General features: G+C 40.6%; 1 protein-coding gene across 1 annotated transcript; it reads right to left on the bottom strand.

The window, feature by feature from the left end:
- Window positions 1–6,475: 6,475 nt before the first annotated feature.
- Window positions 6,476–18,847, bottom strand: GDAP1 (ganglioside induced differentiation associated protein 1). Its single transcript, XM_058810536.1, has 6 exons — window positions 18,630–18,847; window positions 17,973–18,165; window positions 16,558–16,731; window positions 14,077–14,171; window positions 13,508–13,622; window positions 6,476–9,387 (listed from the first exon to the last, which is right to left on the bottom strand). Exons 1-6 carry the CDS (start codon window positions 18,678–18,680, stop codon window positions 9,005–9,007), a joined length of 1,011 nt encoding a protein of 336 aa, XP_058666519.1. The 5' UTR covers window positions 18,681–18,847; the 3' UTR covers window positions 6,476–9,004.
- Window positions 18,848–19,083: the final 236 nt, after the last annotated feature.

Here is a 19,083-nt window from a genome sequence, read left to right as displayed (position 1 = left end):
GGTTTAAGGAATTTTACATTTGTAAATACCCTGATTCTAAACCTTATCTGTCTACATGGACCACATTAGATATCATAATGTGGACATCAACTGTGCACCTGATTCAAAGGTCCTAACTTCCCACAGTCTTACTGAGTCAGGTGAGAGCTGTACATTCTCACAGGTTTTAAGACATAAATTCATTAATTCTAACAGGCAGTCTCAAACAGACCATTGTATTACAGATGAAGTATTCATGATACTAAACATATCTGTGCCATTTAATGTCTGAAAAATTGCCATTTTCTTTTGCAGATTACCTCACAAAACTTATTAAATATAAGTGGTGGAATTGGACACCACAGTGTTGAAATAGGTCAAAAATATGCATATGTTTTCCTCATGGAAAGCTAGTCAGTACCAAAAGTATCTGTTGCATCAATTATAGCTGATGCCGAGCAGCTACTATTACCAAAACCGTGCTTCAGAGCAGATAAAGCTTGATCAATTCTTTGCTTTCTTGAGCTCAGCAAGCAAAGTGGCCAAGAAGGCCAATGGCACCCTGGCCTGTGTCAAAAATAGTGATGCCAGCAGGACCATGGCAGTCATCATCCCCCTGTATTTGGAACTGGTGAGGCCATACCTTAAATACGGTGTGCAGTCTGGGGTCCCTCACTACAAGAAAGGCATTGAGGTGCTGGAGCGCGTCCAGAGAAGGGCAATGAAGCTGCTGGAAGGTCTGGAGGACAAGTCTTACAAGGAGCGGCTGCAGTTGTTTAGCCTGGAGTCTCAGGGAGGACCTACAACTACCTGAAAGGCAGTTTTAACAAACAAGGTGGGGGTCAGTCTCTTCTCTCAAGTAATAAGTGATAGAACAAGAGAAAATGGCCTCAAGTTGCTCTAGGAGAGCTTCTTGAGCTATTGGGAAAAACTTCTTCATGGAAGGAGTAGTCAAGCACTGGAGCAGACCGCCCAGGGAAGGCTGAGTCACCATCCCTGGGAGTATTTAAATATGTATAGGTGTTAAACTCAGGGACATGGCCTAGTGGTGGACTTGGCAGTGCTGGTTTAACAGTTGGACTCGATGATCTTAAAGGTCTTTTCCAACCTAAACGATTCTATGATTTTAGGATGAAACATTACACAAAGTGCCCACAGCCAGCAGGAGCCTGGGGAGTTGCAGGTTATACAGCAAACAGCCCAGATTAGAGCCAGTCCTGTACAAACAAACATGAGATGAAGGACTGCAGTGTAGGAGAACAAAACTACTTTTGAGGCAAGGTCGTGTGGTGAGATTAATTATAATACACGAAAAAACATAAAATTTGGTAATACCTAATAAATTGTTAATGGAGGCAAACGGAGAAATTACTGCTATCTTGAATTAGTGCTTTCAGCTGTAACTGAAGTACAGAATCTCTCATTAAACAGAATCATTATTGAATGAGTCAATGAACCATGTAATAATAATGCTTGTCTCCTCACATATTTCATCCCCAGAAGAGGTGTTCAGATAAACTGTCATGCACAGAAAGCAAAGTCTCTACTCCTTCATCAAGAGACAACATCTTGTGATTGCATTTCCTTCTCGACACCAATGTACACATTGCAGTTTAGCACTTTATCATGCTTGGGCTTATTTTTTAATTAAAAGCCAAACTAACTAAACTAAATTAAGCACAAACCTTAGGATATCAGTATATTTTAATATAATATCCCATTTATATTTCTATATAAAATTGTATTTATATATAGAATATATATATAAATATCTTTATGTAATTATATAAATATTCCCTCCTCCCACCAAGAGGTCCTTTCTGAGTCTCCATTACTACCTTCCCTGTCCCTTTTCTCTCCCATAACATCGTGGTGCTGAAGCACGTCAGTGTGAAGTGTGAGGCTAAAGACCACATTTCAGAATTAATTCTTGATGAGAGCAGAGTATGAATATGATTTTCTTCACAAATACATCTTCATTTTCTATAAAAATTTAAGAAAAACTTTTTCCTGATTCCAGAATTCCCTGTGTAAGTTTTCTCCAACACATTATCCCTGGACTAATAACTGGTACAGTCATTGATAATGTGTCAACACCAAGGTATTCTCTCATTCCAAGTTAGACAGAGATGCTAGGAACACATTTGGCATCTATCTGCAACCAGCTTGAGGGACTTCTGACTTCAAGCACAGCCACTTCTTGCACTGGGTTTGAAGCTTTGTTTGCTTCTCCTCCCACTTGTCACAGAAGGCTGTTGGATTGCAATGAGCCTCTTTCAGCTTCTGCTGGACTTCCACTTCTGTGGGGTGCTGTGGGTGTGGAACTGCAGCCTCAGCCAATGTTGCCAATGTTGGTGTTCTGCCAGCCACTTTGGGAGTATTTCCATATCTTACTTTGCATGAAAAAGACGCTGTTCATTTCTTATAACACACAAGAGGCAGAACTCTTATCCAATATGCTTTTCCTAAGAAAATTAAATAAGCACAGTTGTTTTTTTTTTTTTTGTATATATATATATATATATATATATATATATATATATATATGCATAAAAGAGAAATATGTTATCTTTTTATTTGCTGGAACTTCCTTGTATCACAGTTACAATTGGAAGTTAACAACTGAAAAATTAGGTCAGCTATAGATTTTTGGTTTTTGGTTCTCTTTCAAATCCAAAGAATAAAAAATTTATGATGCTGTTCTGGAATCAGTCCTAAACATACATTCTTGGACTTGTTTTAAAAGAATTCTTTATTCCAAAAATAACTCCATATTCCAAAAATTTTGACTCAGTATATACTGCACATATTCAAAGCTTACACAGCTTTTAAAATATTAAGGTATGCATATTTCCTTTGTTTCAGAAAGATACCATACAGCTTTCACTGTCTCTGTAACAAATAGGTTGATTAAAACAAAACTTGTCAAGGCAAAGTTGTAAAACGTGATTCATGGCATAATGACTTTAAAATCAAATTCAGATCCCATGTAAGTAGATGCACCACCACATTTTTCATAGCAATGACTCATTCCAGTTCTGAATTTGGCTCTCTGTTAGAAACTGAAATCTTGATACCTCCATTACTGCAACATCAGCCAATTTTGTTTCCTCTGTAAATTTTAGTAGATTCTGTGTTTTAGAGCTGTCTTTAATTCAGAACAATAGAAAGGTGCACAAATTCTTAAGGCGCAAAATTTGGACAAAGAATATCTGGCACAGACTTCCTGTGAGATCTTTGTCTCTGGAAGTATTTCTGTTTGAAGACGTAAAAATTCAAACAATAGGTCTTTCTATTTTTACTGCCTCTGACTCTGGGGTGCAATCCAGACCTCTAATTTGAATTTTTCTAGTTTGGTGTCTAGGCTTGTGTAAAGGTGTTTGAGGAGAGTTACATAGTTCAAAACCTATGCTTTCACAGTACCTGTCTGAACAGTGATCCAACTTAAATATCTGTATCAGGAAGCTGGCTTCACAATGTATTCAACAGAGACAGATATTTCTTCTTCTTTTCATTAATTTCAGTTAAATAGTTGAAGTGAGTTACAACAATATGTCCTCAGAAGCAGCAATCCAAAAGCCTCTCTCCACCTGCAGAAAAGCCACCCAGAGCTTAGACCACAAGTCACACTGATGGAACTTCTCTGGACAGTTTTTCCTTGGCTTCATTTAGGCTCCAGAGTCTACAGTTCCTTCCTTTCCCCAAACCTGTGTTATGTACCTAAAGACATCCTTTCCAAGACCTTTATATTTGCCAACTCCTTCTGGCATTTAAACGTAACTGGCAGAGGAAGCTGTGTGGCAGGCCCTGCTCTCCATCTGACAGTCTCAGCCTCCACATGTCCAAACTACCCTTTGTCAAAGGAATGGCCTCTGATTTCTGTGCAGATGTGATTTATGCTGAGAAAGAGGGAGCCTGACCCTGCAACCTGCTGCACAGGGCCTGTATCTATGAGGGAGGAATTTTTGTCTCTACCACCAAGTTTTACCTATTTCCAATACCGAGTGAGGGAAAAGGACTCCACTTTCTGTAAGGTGAATGCCTCAGCCAGCAGGTGACAGAAGCAGTGGTCCCCCACATCTGGTCTGGTCCTATGAATGCTCTGTTTTCTGCTGCTTACAGAAACACAGGCATCATCTGCTTAAACAAGTTAGGCAACCTTTCTGAAACAGGCCTTAAATAAGCAATTTTCAGGATGGCAATTGTTTCTCAACAGCTAAAGCTTTCTATTCAGTCCAAATGCAGTGGTATTCATATTCTGATCTGGATGATCAGCTAACATGAAGTAACAAATATGTTTGTGTGTATTCTCAAGTCTCTACAGTCATCATGTAACCAATGTTTTCAAATACCCTCGTAATGCTATCAGAGTAAATAAGGAAAAGGGAACACATCTCCTCATGGCAGGGGAGTTGGAACTAGATACTCTTTAAAGTTCCTTGCAACCCAAAATTTTGCATGATTCTACAATTACATGACTTTTTCATAATTTTACCTTTACAAATGCAAATTCATTTTATAAAGGCAAGTAATACCGCAAAATACATAATTCTCAATTAGCCACTTTTAGCAAATGAAATATGAAAGGGATAAATAGGGATAATATAGTGTATATGTATATACAATAATAATATTTATTAGTATATATCAAGTAGATTCATACTGATTTTTGTTATTTTGTGTTAGTTTACACAATACACTTTTATATAATTTTTTATGAGTGTTTAAAACTGTAGTAAATACTAATGCTGATGTAAAGCACAGAAAGAGTTAGACCTGCAGCTCTGCAAATTCCAACAGATTCTTCCCACAACACAGCTTATCCACAGCCTAACTATTTTATGGTGCAACATTTTTAACTTCACATTAAATTAAGCACCATGATTGTAACTTAGAAAGGAAAACAGAAATAAAAAGGCTATTGAAGCATTGTATGAGTGAGTTAACAGTATTTTAAGAACTCTGGCTTCTGGAATTTCCTGCGTTTTGAGTGCCTGACTTTATGACTTGGTACTGCACCAAAACTGAAACTTTCTTTATAAAGAAAAGAGGCAACAAAACCCAGCATATTTTCTTTGGGATTTTTCTACGTGCTTTTGACTTCCTCAGTACATCTTATAAATTGCCTAAGCACAACCTTACACCTCTGTCTAACATTGGCTAAACAGAGAGATAAGAAGGAGGCCTCAGCAAACAATAATCTGCCACACACCATATTGCAGAGCACAGTGTGCTCCAGCTAGATAGACCCACTACTTTTCACCTACTTTCCATCTGCTGCTCTCTCTAATCCTCATGCATTAGGGCATGCCAGTCTGCTCTCTAAATCTTAGCAGCACCTTGCTCCTATAAAATTCAGACTTGAGTAAAAAATGCCTTTAAAAATGTGACATGCAAAAGTGGATGTATGGCTTTGTGAATCTGGACAAGGAATTTATACTTACTGTACTTACCTTTGTATTCACTCTTGCCTCTTGTCTGTTTAGACATAAGGTTTCCACTGCAAGAGCTCTGTGCAAGAGCTCTGTGCTCTTCTGATTAATGCTAAAGCATAAGGCCACTTCAAAGTTGGTGCACAGACTACAGTGTCATAATCTCCTGACTCTCAAACCCTACCAGCTGTCTACTTATCCTAGCAGCTTCCCTGACTTTAAGGCTACTGAGAGGCAATGCACACAAGCCTCACGTACTGGTATTTATTCCTCTGCTTAACAAGGAAGGAGGCTCAATACAGACTCCTACAGTGCAAGAAAAAAAGGGGGGGTCCTTAGTTCATGGCCAGACTAATACACATTTAATCTCACCAAGGACAATGTCAGTGTGAACACAGCTTATGTGCTTGCCATGCACCTTACAGAAAGGAGTCCCAGCTGCTGTAGCTCAACAATGAATCAGGAACACACCCAGAAGTCAGGTGAGGTTGGATTTTTTTTTTAATGGATTAATAAAAAGTAAAAAACCTGCTTGCCCTCCTTATATTTTTACTTTTTTTTTTTTTACTTTATCAAATAGCTTCTGTTGGACCTCATAGATATATACAGTTCAGACAGACAACCAAAGAAAATGTCATTGTTACTGCTGTTTCCATATATATCCAAGTCAATCTTTAAACTGGTTTAAAAAGTGTTCAAGGGCTTCTCTCCTTGAATAGCATGAGTCCTTACAGCAATACTGTGTAATTCTCAAATGCGCTTTGTTTTATAGCCACAGAAGATAAAAACCAGACTAGAATGTGGCCTTAGAATCCATGTTTATTGTGTGGGTCCTACATAAAGATATGAAATATATCTGATGCATGATATGAGAGCAAATAGTAAATGAAAACTAGAAGATTGCTTCAGTACCCAATCAAAATAGTATCCAGAACTACCAGAAAGAAAAAAAGCAAAGTTGAAAAGAAATTTTGCAAGCACAAAAGCTATCTTGCACAAAGAGCCAAATGCAGCATGGTGCTTCTAAATCTCATCCTATTTTGAGGAATTTAATCATGGATAAGCCTTTTGCTGCCACCTGTACAGAAATCAATGCACAGAGTACTTCAGGGCAGTGAAAATAAGTAGGATACCAAACAGTTGAACTCACAGAAATGAATCAAACCAGGGATCCAAACTTTTCCACAATAAAACTTTCATTCAAGCTCATTCTTGCAGATGGCAAGTTTAATTGCTGTTTAGTAACATTCATTTTCAGGTGAAATGTTATTTCAACTTTGGCCTCTCATTTACCCAGTATAGAAACTACACAAGCATAAGTGGCAGGTGTCAGGAACAAACCTGTGGTAGAACCACACAGTTATTTCCAGAGGTCTGGAGAGACTGCTAGTGCACTGAGGGTGCTCACAACCCTCTTATGTTGAGATCACAAATTTTTTGTCTGTGAAAAGTAGTTTTCCTGCCTCAGAGGCATGCCAGAGCAGAGTCCTGGAGGACCACTGACATCTGGTGGCCACTTCACTCTAAAGAAGACTAAGTCATATATATTTAATTTTACTGTGACTTGATCAAATTACATTTTACAGGTGGTCTGACAAAAATACATGCCAGGGAAGCATTAAGTTACAGGTCTTACTCTGTGTTTATTAACTTAGTGGAATTTGATAGCTACAAGTAAATGCAGATGAACTGCAACACATAAACAGCAAACTCAGTTAAAGCTGCCAGTACATTAATAGTATTGTTGGATTAAACCCACTCTAGAGATAATAAATCTTTTCCAAATAGAGCACATTTAATTCAAAAAGTTCTTGAGGACCACTGGATCATGAAATACAATTATATAAAACTGTCTTTTTTACAAATGAAAAAGCACATTGTTTCCTAGGTAAGATGTTTCTTATTACTGAAAAGGAGTAATGAGATTTAGGTCTACTTTTGCTAGACAACTAGCACAATATTAAATAATAAGCAGGAGTATCCAATAAATTTATCTGTATTGATACCTACTAGATGGTAAGCTTGCCCAGGCAGAAACTGCCTCAGTTCTCTCCAGCAAACTGAGAGGATTTTCTTGACACCTAAATGCAATTGTGCAGAGAGACCACACCCACCAGCACTGGACCTAAAATGTACTTAGGCCTGTTAGCACTGATTGTTGATAGGCAAACACTTAAAGCTATGCTTTGTTTGTTGCATCCATGTACAACTTGTAAACAAAATTCTGAGGCTTTCAAACATTCATCAAGCATACAAAAGTCTTACTAAACTGTCATGAGAATTTTCAGCCCTTCCCAAATGCTTTTTTGATGCAAAAGGATTCAAAGTCCACTTTCAGGTAAATGTACCTCTCTTGTTGAAATGGGAGCTCAGTTCAAAATTAAAACTCACAGCATCTATTGAGTAATAGGAAGTAATCAAACTGTTTTTCTGCACCTTTCCTCCATGCAACAAGAGGGCAGTTTTGCAAAAAATTAGCAGTACAAATCGTCTCCGAACTTTCTGTATTTTTCACTTAGCATCAACATGACCCTATCCATAATTAAACAGATTGCTAAATTACACCTTTACCTTCAATCTAGGCTACCTAACCAGACTGATAGATAGTGAACTATTTTTAATTACTTATACAAAAAGGTGTTGCTCTGCTTATGTTTTATAGTTGGTTGTGGCACGTTGTGGGCAAGCATTTTATACAGACACGTACAATTGCTAATGTTGCCAAGAAGTGTGCAAAAAATAGCCAGTGCTCAGAGTGAAACAGTACAAGGGACACTCATATGGAGGCAACCGTATTAAGCCACTCCAAAGAAAGCAGCAAATGTGCACCAAGACAGTTTGCTTTGATTCTGCCAGAGTTTGAGGCTGAGCGCAAAAGGCTTTCAAAAGACAAGTGTCAGGTGTTTCGCTTCCATTTGTATTTCAGCAAAATTGTAGTATCTGTTGTCCAGTGATGACTCTGGAGAATTTCTCTTGCGTGGTAGACAAATCACTGATGCTCTTACCTGCTTCAGGTCTTTTCCTGAACTGCTGCATGAACATACACTGACAAAAGTGGCTTTACAAGATTATTTTTAACACATTCCTAGAGATCCAACTGCAAATTAGCAGACAATAATCAGTACAGAGAAACTTGGTCCTGTACACAACAGGCACAATGTTCCAATTAAATCTTACTCTGAGCATTTAAAGTAAGAGCTATTTTCAGTATTTTAACAATGCTGGTTTCTTCACAATAATGCATTTCATCTACAGTGAAAAGCTGTCACATTGCTGCATATCTATTAAATAAAAGCATATTAATTAGGTCAGCTACTGGGTATAGGAGACAATAAGCACTTTAATAAAGCACTGTCAGAGTTATAGTCCCTTGGATGAAAAGTATGTCTCTTCTTTCCTTTGTTGTCCTCCCAACAAATATTTTTGAAAAATATCTCAGCATTGCCAACCCAATTAAACAGCAGCAGGAGATGATTACTCTGTGGCAAAGTTCTAATTCGCAGACATAATCGTTCTTCTACGTTTATATTTTATTGAAGATATTTTCCTGAGGGCAGAGATGCCCTCCACTCACCACCAGGGACAGACAATGTCTAAAAATAATTTTGCCTGGTTCTAATCGATAGCACCATGTTGGCAAATCTCTTCCGAAGACAGAGGAAAGCAAGGTAACCCACCCCTGCCAGCATGCTGACCAGCAGGGTGGTGCCCAGAACCCTGGGAGCCCTTTTCTTGGCCACACGGAACGCTGTTGGCAGGACAGCCGAGATTAATATATTGTTGACGTGTCCCAAAACTTTGTAAAATGCTTTTCTCTTCACGACACGCTCATAATAAGCTTCCAAGTTGGGCCGCTTTCCATTTCCCCAGTTTCTTCTTGCTAATCCCAGAAACTTCAGGCGATGTAATGTGACAGCAAGTGACACATCTGCCAGACTGAAGAAATCACCACAGAGCCAAGGCTGATTGCCATCTTCTAAGCAGAGATAAAACATAAAGCATTAGGAACTAATGGAATATAAGCACATTTAGTTTAGTGATACTTGAAAGTAGCATCTATAAAGAGCAACAACACTTCAGCTAAAACATTACTTTAATTAATAAATATTTTACTAATTCCTGTCCACTCTTTGCACAATCTTGTAAAGTCTTAGGCTCGGCAGCCTGACCTACATTTGTTAAGGAAAAAAAAAAATATCTACATTCCAGGTTCATAAATTAAAACCCACAGTAAACACTTATTTTCCTCAACTAGATTTCTCAAATCTGGATTAAATTAAACAGGATTGGAAAGGAGGAAGGCAGTTTAGCTTTTACTGAAAAGCTACCACTTGTCTGAAGAATTTATCTTGCCTGTGTCACTCAGCTCAATGGCATTCACTCAAGAACTAACTCCAGCCAGATTGTTGGAGGCTTTCAAGTCAAAAAGAAATGGATCAGATGACTGACTTGCACCAAACATATCAGCCCATTGAGATGACAGAATCTGTCTACCTGTCCCTCTTTTGTGTCTCTTTAACCCCAAATCATCGGGGTTTTACACTGAGATGTTTGAGAAATTACTAATATTCACACTGCTCATCACTAGTCCGGAACACAGATGGAGACCCCAGGTACCCTCTCCAGTCAAAGGAAGGAGGTGAATCTTCTTGGGATGGCTCAGAGCAGGCACTGCCAGGCAGCATCACACTTCACTGTCAGTGATCTGAACCACCACCACCTGAAAGGGCTGACATGTACTGACTATACCAGGAGCTTTTGAAACCCAGGATATGAAACTTGATAGCCAGCACAGCTATCATAGCTGCCAGCAAAGTACTCTGCTCTAGCCTAGATCTCAGATAGAGAGGACTATGCTGTTCCCGTCTCATTTGTAATTTTGCAGTTCATCCCACACAGCAGACATGGAAAAATGCTGGCACGAACACTCAGCAGCACCTCTCTGGAAACAGAGAAATTTTGCAATCTCCTTTCCAACACATTTTCCACTAGAGAAAAGCAACAGCTTGACACAAAGTTGATACCAGTCCATTTTGACTGGTTACACAGGTCTGGAAGAAAGGCCTCTGTAGAAAAGGACTGTATCCTAGGTTGCTGAAAGGATACCTGGGAATTCATCCAGTGCATTAAACAGGATGATGGAAAAGACCAAAGAATCTATCCTGTGTTAAAGAAAGATGCCTGCAGTGGCAGCAGTAGCAGTTGAGGGATTCAAGCAACTGCAAGAGAAGCAGGAACTCTGTGTTTTACTAGAACCTGGAGAAATACAGATCACAAACCTCCAAAGTGGGACTACCTCAGACAAAATTCCAAGAGGCAATAGTCCCATGTTTCACAAAATCCAGCGACCCCAGAAGCTTTCATAGGTTCATCAATCCTGCACCAGTTGACTCCTTGGAAAGGCTACTTAGCAGAGAAAGGAAAAGGGTTGCTGGAAATGGTGACAGACATAGTTTGCTGAACAAAATCCTTCCATCTTTTATGAGTTAAAATATTTTCTATGACTTTCACTGTTGAGTCAGTAGAAAATTTAATCTGGATTTTCAACTGCTGGTTCAAACCTACAGTTGTGATAGTAATCTTTAGTTATTACAATAGCTATTTATAGAGCTAAATGCAAAAAGTTATTGATTTGAGCAGATGCAGTTAATATTGACTGATGCTTCATGCAGTTTCCAGTGAAGTCAGGGAAAGGACTCCTATTAGCACCACTAGGAGCTGAACCACACTGTGAAAAAGCAGAAGGCTAATCCCATTTAAACAGAATTTAGGATGCTGACATGGTTAAGTGCCTGTGGGTACAGATCAGGGGGAAGGTCAGCATTGCAGATGTCCTTGCAGGAGTGTGTTACAGACCTGCTAGCCACCATGAAGAGGCAGATGACACACTCTACAGGAGGCTGGCAGAAGTCTCTCAATTTCCAGCCCTTGTACTTGTGGGGGACTTCAGCCTGCCAGATGCCTGCTGAAAATACAACACAGTGGAGAGGGGGCAGCGTAGGAGATTCCTGGAGTGTGTGGTAGAAAACTCAGTCTCAACTGGAGAAGAACTCATGGGTGATGTGGTGGTCAGTGGCCATCTTGGGCACAGCAACCATGAAATGATGGCGTTTTCAGTTCTGGGTGAAGTAAGGAAAGGCACCAGCAGAACTGCCACCTTGGATCTCTGCCAGGCAGAGTTTGGACTGCTTAGGAGTTTGATTGACAGAGTTCCTTGGGAGTCAGTCCTGAAAGGCAAAATAGTACAGGAAGGACAGGCAAGATTTAAGGAGGAATTCTTAAAGGTACAGCAACAGATTGTTCCCATATGCTATCAGGGACAAAGACCAGCCTGGGTAAACAGAGAACTTAGGCTGGAACTCAGGGTAAAAAGGACTGTGTCTCACCTCTGGAAGGAGAAGTGTAACTACAAGGATGTCTGAGGTTATGAAGGAGAAAGTCAGAAAGAAAGCCAAATGAACTTAATTTGGCACTGCAGTTAAAGACAACAAAAACAGTTTCAGTAAATACACTGGCAGCAAAAGGAGGGCTAAGGATTCTCAACCCTTTGCTGGATGAAAGGGAAAACATAGTGGGGATGAGGAAAAGGCTGAAGTTCTTAATGCCTTCTTTGCCACAGTCTTTAACATTAAAACCCATGGTCCTCAGGCTTTCCAGCTCCCAGAGCTGGAAGTTGTTGATTGTGACCTGAGTGAAGCACCTACAACCCAGGAGAAAATGGTAAGTGACCTGTCATGCCAGTTAGACACTCAGAAGTATATCGGTCAAGATGGGATATGCCCAAGAGTAAGAAGGGAGATGCCAAAAACTTGCCAATTATTTCAATCATTTACCAGCAATTCTGGTTAACCACAGAAGTCTCTGTTGCCCAGAAATTAGCAAATGTAATACCCATCTACAAAAAGGGTCAGAAGGAGGACCCAGAAAATTACAGACCTATCATCCTGACCTTGGTACTGGGAAACATCATGGAGCAGATTGTCCTGAGTGTCACTACATGACATGTGCAGGACGACCAGGGGAACAGGCCCAGCCAGCATAAGTTTACAAAGGTAAGTCTTGTTTGGCCAACCTGATCTCCTTCCATGACCAATGACATGTTTACTGGATGAGGGAAAGGCTGTGCATATTTTCTAAATACCTGTAAAGATTTTGACCTGTCTCCCAGACCATTCTCCTGGGCAAACTGGCTTGGGTGGGCTTCATTCTTTCATTCTTCTTCATTCTTCATTGACTGAAAAACGGGCTGGATGTCCAGGCCCAGGGAGTGCTGGTAAATGCAGTTACATCCAGTTGGTGGCTGGTCACTAGTGGGGTTCCCCAGGACTCTGTATTTGGGCCAGGACTTTCTAACAGGATGAGAGGAAATGGCCCTAAGTTGAGCCAGAAGAGGTTCAGATTAGATATTAGAAATGTTTTTCACTGAGATTGGTCAGGCATTGGAATATGTTGCCCAGGGCAGCCGACAGCAGGATATGGTTAGGTGTGGTTATGATGGTGCTGGGTGGACAGTCAGACTAGATCATCTTGAAAGTCTCTTGCAACATTGATGATTCTGTGATTGTGTGAATAATTTGACTTTCATTTTGGTGGAAGCAAGTAAACAGGGCTGCTTTCCAAGAGGGTGAAAGAAGAAGGTTGACTAATGACTAGAGCAATTATTCAGATTGCTTATTCTGCATATACCAAAATATCAGCAGAGTATCTGCACAAGATTGTAATAAACCTGTGTTAGACATTAAGGTTGTGATCATTATAGTGAACTGAAGACTATACCTATAACATCAACATTCTGTAGGTAATTTTTTTCTGATTTTGTTGATAAAAATACTAAAAAATTATGCAGATAATTATACTTCTTTTCCTGAAAATGTGATCAAGAATTCTCATGAGACAGTGAGAACTCACTGAGTGAAACAGTAAAGTAAGGTAGTATTTAAAACAGTATTGATCCCTTCTGTGATGTATGGATCAATATATATTAAAAGTATCAAATCTGACACATTAAAAATTGCTTTATAATGGTGCTGTCAACAAGTTTACTCAGTATCCTCAAACAGAAATATTTATAGGATTTAGCAAGAAAAATTCCTTACCTGGTGTTTCCTCATTTCGCCGCTGCAATTCAGTCTCAACCTGATCCAAAACTTTTTCCAGTTCATCCAGTATTTTCTTTAGATATTTTATATTATCATGATCCAGCAGTTTAGACTAAATAAACATACAGGTTAGTGTTTAATCATTGTATAGAATTTATATTTTTATCACAGAAGCTTAGAATAATACAGTGTTTGTTCATAAAATATGATTATTTTCTCCACATAGTCAGATGGATACTACATGGATACTGGTGACAATTCAGAAAACAGAAGAAAACTTTAGAGATGCCAGATATTAAGGTTTGCCTACCCTTGCAGGCTGCCCAACAGCCCAACAGCAGCACTGATATGTACTTACCTTTGAAGTCACGGGGACCAGTCCAGTACTTCAGCACACACTTGAAGTGTGTAGCTGATCTGAGGACAGACTGTTTCATGCCTTGAAGGGTTAAACCACTGCATGACATTACTGGTAATGACAAGTGAAACAAATGTTCATATTGTGACCAAAACATCTAGCACTAACAAGCTCATAATAAAGGGGCCCATACAAAGGGGTTTCTTACCTTAAGGCGCTTCTGTTTTGCTATATAGGCATCTTGAAGGTCTGGATTTTCTTCTGCAAGTTTCTTCAATTCTGATTCTGTGTTACTTATTTGGCCTAATTTAAAAATATTTTAAAAAAGAAGAAAAAAAAAAAAAACACAAAGGCGGACAAAAAAAGGAATGACAAATATTAGATATCCAAACATACTCATAATGCAATCCACAGGAACTGACCAATAGCCTGTGTACAAATACCATACCAAGGAAATTGGAATTGCTGCTTCAATACAGCAACCACACTAGGTTAGGATTTAAATACATCACATTTTGGAAAACTTGAATGCTTTTTAAACTGACCCACCACACCTTCAGCTCATCAGTTGTGACAGAGCTGTTAGGCCCACACTGAGATTTCTGGTCACTGTAGGCCATAAGCATAATTTCACAGCAAAAGCCTAAATGCCACTGAATATGGAGCCAAGGTGTTTTCATTTAGCTAAAATCTGATGCCAGAGTCTGTGATCCTTCTGGAAATGTTCTTCAAGAGCTGTGTGTATGTCCTAGAAAAACATTATTACATTATTTAAAGAAGGAATGATGTGAAAAGTTAATTTTACTGATTTCTACTATGCATGTATAGCCTTTTCCTTAAAATGGGGCTTTGCTTGAAAATGCCATACTCATAAACCTAAAATACCAAAAGACAGTGATTTATAAACCTTCTAAAAATAAGTATTTCTAATCACAAACCGAGAACAAAAGAATAATTATAGAGCATGAATCACCTCTCACTTTTACTTGATAATAAAGTTTAGTTACAATTAAGTCTGATAAATTAAACTGATAAAAACTCTTTCTAGAGAATAACAAACTCACTTTTTTATATATTCATTTCAACATGACTGTGAAAGCCATACTTCAATACAGTGTATGAAGAAATGGAAGGATGTACTCATACAACCAAAATTTTACATATGCAATGTATTACTTACTTGGATTTGGTATGCATGAACATAATACACAACTGGCTCATGCCTTATTATATCCAGTAGTCTGAAAATAAAGGTGTTTCAAGCTGAAATGAAACCATCTCCGACCAGGAGAAGTTTGAACATGCAAAGGAATTGTTAAGAAACATCCACAGGCTTTTCAAAAAAATGCTTCAAATCAAAAAATGTAGGCTATGCTTTAAGCATAAAAAGATAAGAAAACAACCCAAGTTAGATAAGCAATAATGTTAGCTCTGCCAGTACGAACATGTGCAAACTGAGAACAATTCATATCAACTAGAAGTTTGACTGGAAGAATACATACAGCAAGAAAAGCAGAGGACAATGTTGTAAAGTGAGCTATAATAAAAGCACTGATTATTACCATGCGAAAACAGAAAAACTACCCATAATGCCTATGAGTAAAGCACAATTGTTCAATAAACAGTTAGCATCCACATTTGGAAAAAAAAAAAAAAAAAAAAAAAAAAAAAAAAAAAAAAATCAAAACCACCAAACCGGACAATGCACTGATTAAGGGGATAATTCATGTTCTTGGACAAGGGGATGTGGCTTTAAACTGAAGGAAGTAGATTTAGATTAGATATGAAGATGAAATTCTTTCCTGTGAGGGTGGTGAGGCACTGGAACAGATTGCCCAGAGAAGCTGTGGACTCCCTATCCCTGGAAGTGGGAAGTGTCCAAGGCCAGACTGCATGGGGCTTGGAACAGCCTGATCTAGTGGAAGATGTTGAAACTGGACGATCTTTAAGGTCCCTTCCAACCTAGGCCATTCTATGATTCTATGATTTCATGATCCTATGATTCTATGTTACTATGTACTATGTTACATCAACCATGCAACAATATGGAAAAGTAACTGCCTGCCTTCACTTGTGACAACATAAGAGTGTTACCAGAAATTTTAAGGAGGAGGATAAGACATTTTGTTGGAAATATGATTTCTCAAGCTAACAAAATATCATTGTTTATGATATCATGGACTTACTAATAGTATAGATGTATTACATTTCAAAGACTCTGCAGTATTTGACTTTGTTCTACAGAGCATTCTAAAACATCATACAAAAAAAAATCAACACCATATAAACCAAAATGTTGACAAAGAAAAACAATCAGAGATCTCAGAATGTAATAGTAAACAGGGAATCATCATCCAGCCATGCTGTCAGGAGTTGATATTTGTCCTAGAACTACTTAGTTCTTTTGTAATACATTGAAGGAAACATAAAGGCATCAATTAAAAGGTAGCCGTGGTACAAAAAAATTATCTCCATAGACACCTCAAAAACAACATTTCCTCTTTCCCATTTCCAAATCCCAACAGAATACACAATCAATAAAAAGTATATGCACAAATCATCAAGGACTACAACTAAAATTCATAAATTGTGCTCAGTATTTTGTATTTAAGGTGGACTTAAGAAAGAATAAAAATGTAATGCAGCAACCTACTAAGTCAGAGACATTTAGAGCTACACCAGTACATACTACGGATTCTGCTGGTAGCATAGGCTGGAATCATGGAGTCCACTGTTAACTCGGGGTGCAGGATGCAGCCATGTGTGTAGGCATCCATAGGCAAGGAGTCTAAAAGCTCTCTGTAGTGCTGCACCCTTGGATAATACATGCTCCCCTCTTCTGGCATTAATCTTGGTACTTCCTCTGCAAAACAAAGTTAAAAATAAAGTTAAGAAAAGAAGAATCATCTAATTGACCAAAGTTCACTCAGTCATGTCCAGCTGGGACAGGCGACACAGCCACAGGTAAGAAAGCTTTACTTGTTCCCCAGCATAACTCAATGGTGTGATTGCAGCTCAGAAAAATGTATGTTTGTAGCTCATTTTAAAATGTTTTATAATTCCAATTATAAATGGATGCAAATTCAGCAACTCACACAAACACATATTTAAGAGGCTTTCAAATCAGAAAACCACACTCAGGTCTGTTATGTACATCTAGGAATGCGTGACCATACATTCAACCCTATAATGCTCTCACAGCTGGGGACAGCTGAGATTCCAGGAAATTGTTACGGCTGAAATGTTACTGTTCCTGCAATGGTGTAAAAATTACAGTACAGGAATCCTACACAAAGTGTGGCGGGAAGTATTCCTACACATCAATGAGTTTTACCCTATCCTTGATCTACCTGGGCCCCAACTCCTTTTTTGACTAAAAGACAAAATTATGTTTGTTCAAAGCACAAATTATGTTCACTCAACAATGAAGTTTTCTTCATGCCTCAAAAATTGCAGTGCTAAATCCCTGAAATACAAAATGCTGCCATCTTCACACCTATACAAAATACAGCTCTGCATTTCCTTCAAAAATTGAGGCAGGTTTTTTTGTTGGTGCTTGGTTTTTTGGGTTTTTTTAACAGTACAGGCACAAAGAACTTCAAAACCCTGCACATGCCCACTTCCAAGAATTCTCTTCCTGCTCTTTTACCTCTTCATTCCATTTTGTCTCCAAAAAAATTTGCTCATTCTACTTCCACTGTTCTAGAGAAGATTATTCTGAAATTAGGCATGTTTCCTCTTATCTCAAAGAGAATCTGGACCTGCTTGACAAAGGCAGTCAGGCAGCTCTGTTCAGTATGTTACTTTTCGTGGCAGTGTCGCACCAGTGCAGCATGGTGCTGCTGCCTGAAGGGCTAAGGAGGACAGTGGTAGGTTTCACTTATAAAGGTTCACTCATGAAGGTGCTGGAAAGCTTTCAGCTCATTTTAGAGGAACATGTTTTCAACCCAAACTGCTAGCTATTAAGAGAGCCTGTTTACTTGTGACACTATAAACATATTCTGCCCTGAACGAGAGTCCTGAAGTGACACAGAGCTGCCCCAGCATTGCTGCAGCCTACGGGGTGAGGGGAAGAACCACACACTGAAATGTCTGTGGGATTACCATCTACAAACGTTGCTTCAAGGTAATCAATAATCTGCGTTGCCTCACAAATGACGTTTTCCCCATGGATGAGGACGGGTACTTCTCCAGAGGAGCTCAAGCGCATGAACCACGGCTCGTTGTGCTCGCTCAGGGGCAGGTTCACATCGCGCTCCTCGCATTTCAGCGCCTTCTCGGCTATTGCCAGCCGCACCTGGAACGGCACCGCCAGGGTCACCCGGGCAGCATCCCCGCCCGGACAGCATCCCCACCCGGGCGGCATCCCTGTCCGAACCACATCCCCGCCCGGCCCGCATCCCTGCCCGAGCAGCATCCCCGCCCGGCCCGCATCCCTGCCCGAGCAGCATCCCCGCCCGGCCCGCATCCCTGCCCGAGCAGCATCCCTGCCCGAGCAGCATCCCCGCCCGGACAGCATCCCTGCCCGAGCAGCATCCCCGCCCGGACAGCATCCCCGCCCGGCCGCTCTCCCAGCCCCGCCTCGGCGCACCCACGGCCGCCCCCCCTCCATCCTCCATCCTCCATCCTCCATCCTCCATCTCCATCCCCCATCCCTCCATCCTCCACCCCTCCCTGCCCGGTGCCACCGCGGGCGCGCAGGGGTTGCGGGCGCGGCGGGAGGCGGCGATCCAGGGCCCCGCTCCCCCGCCCAGCCCTCACCTTCTGCGAGGAGAAGGACTGCGTCCAGTGGTACAGCACCAGCGGCGCCATGCCCGGCTCGGCTCGGCCCGGCTCGGCTCGGCCTGGCTGGGTCCGGCTCGGCTCGGCTCGGCTCGGCTCGGCCCGGCTCGGCTCGGCCTGGCTGGGTCCGGTTCGGCTCGGCCCGGCTCGGCTCGGCTGGGCCCGGCTCGGCTCGGCTGGGCCCGGCTCGGCCCGCGGCGCCGGGCGGGGCAGGAGGCAGCGGGGAGTGGAGGCCGTGCCCGCCCCGCGCCGATCCGCTCTCGGAAATTACCCGAAGGGGATGCCCGGGGGATGCGGGGGACAGCACTCACTGCTCGGAGGACAGCCCTTCCGAAGGGGAAACCGTCTGCAGCATCCCCTAAGGAAGCGCAGGAAGATGGATGCGCAAGTAGGAAGGTCACATGGCAGGATTTAGCCTTTTATATTTATTTGG

This window comes from Ammospiza caudacuta, chromosome 1 (assembly GCF_027887145.1).
Source record: "Ammospiza caudacuta isolate bAmmCau1 chromosome 1, bAmmCau1.pri, whole genome shotgun sequence".
NCBI lineage: Eukaryota > Metazoa > Chordata > Aves > Passeriformes > Passerellidae > Ammospiza > Ammospiza caudacuta.
Note: the sequence above shows the minus strand (reverse complement) of the source record. Positions and strands in the feature narration are given on the sequence as shown.

Coding starts and splice junctions, on each gene's coding strand:
- GDAP1 (XM_058810536.1), bottom strand. CDS start 18,680: ATGGCGCCGCTGGTGCTGTACCACTGGACGCAGTCCTTCTCCTCGCAG. Junction 14,172..16,557: donor TGCTACCAGCAGAATCCGTA/GTATGTACTGGT, acceptor TTTTTAAATTAG/GCCAAATAAGTAACACAGAA. Junction 13,623..14,076: donor CAAAACAGAAGCGCCTTAAG/GTAAGAAACCCC, acceptor ATGTTTATTTAG/TCTAAACTGCTGGATCATGA.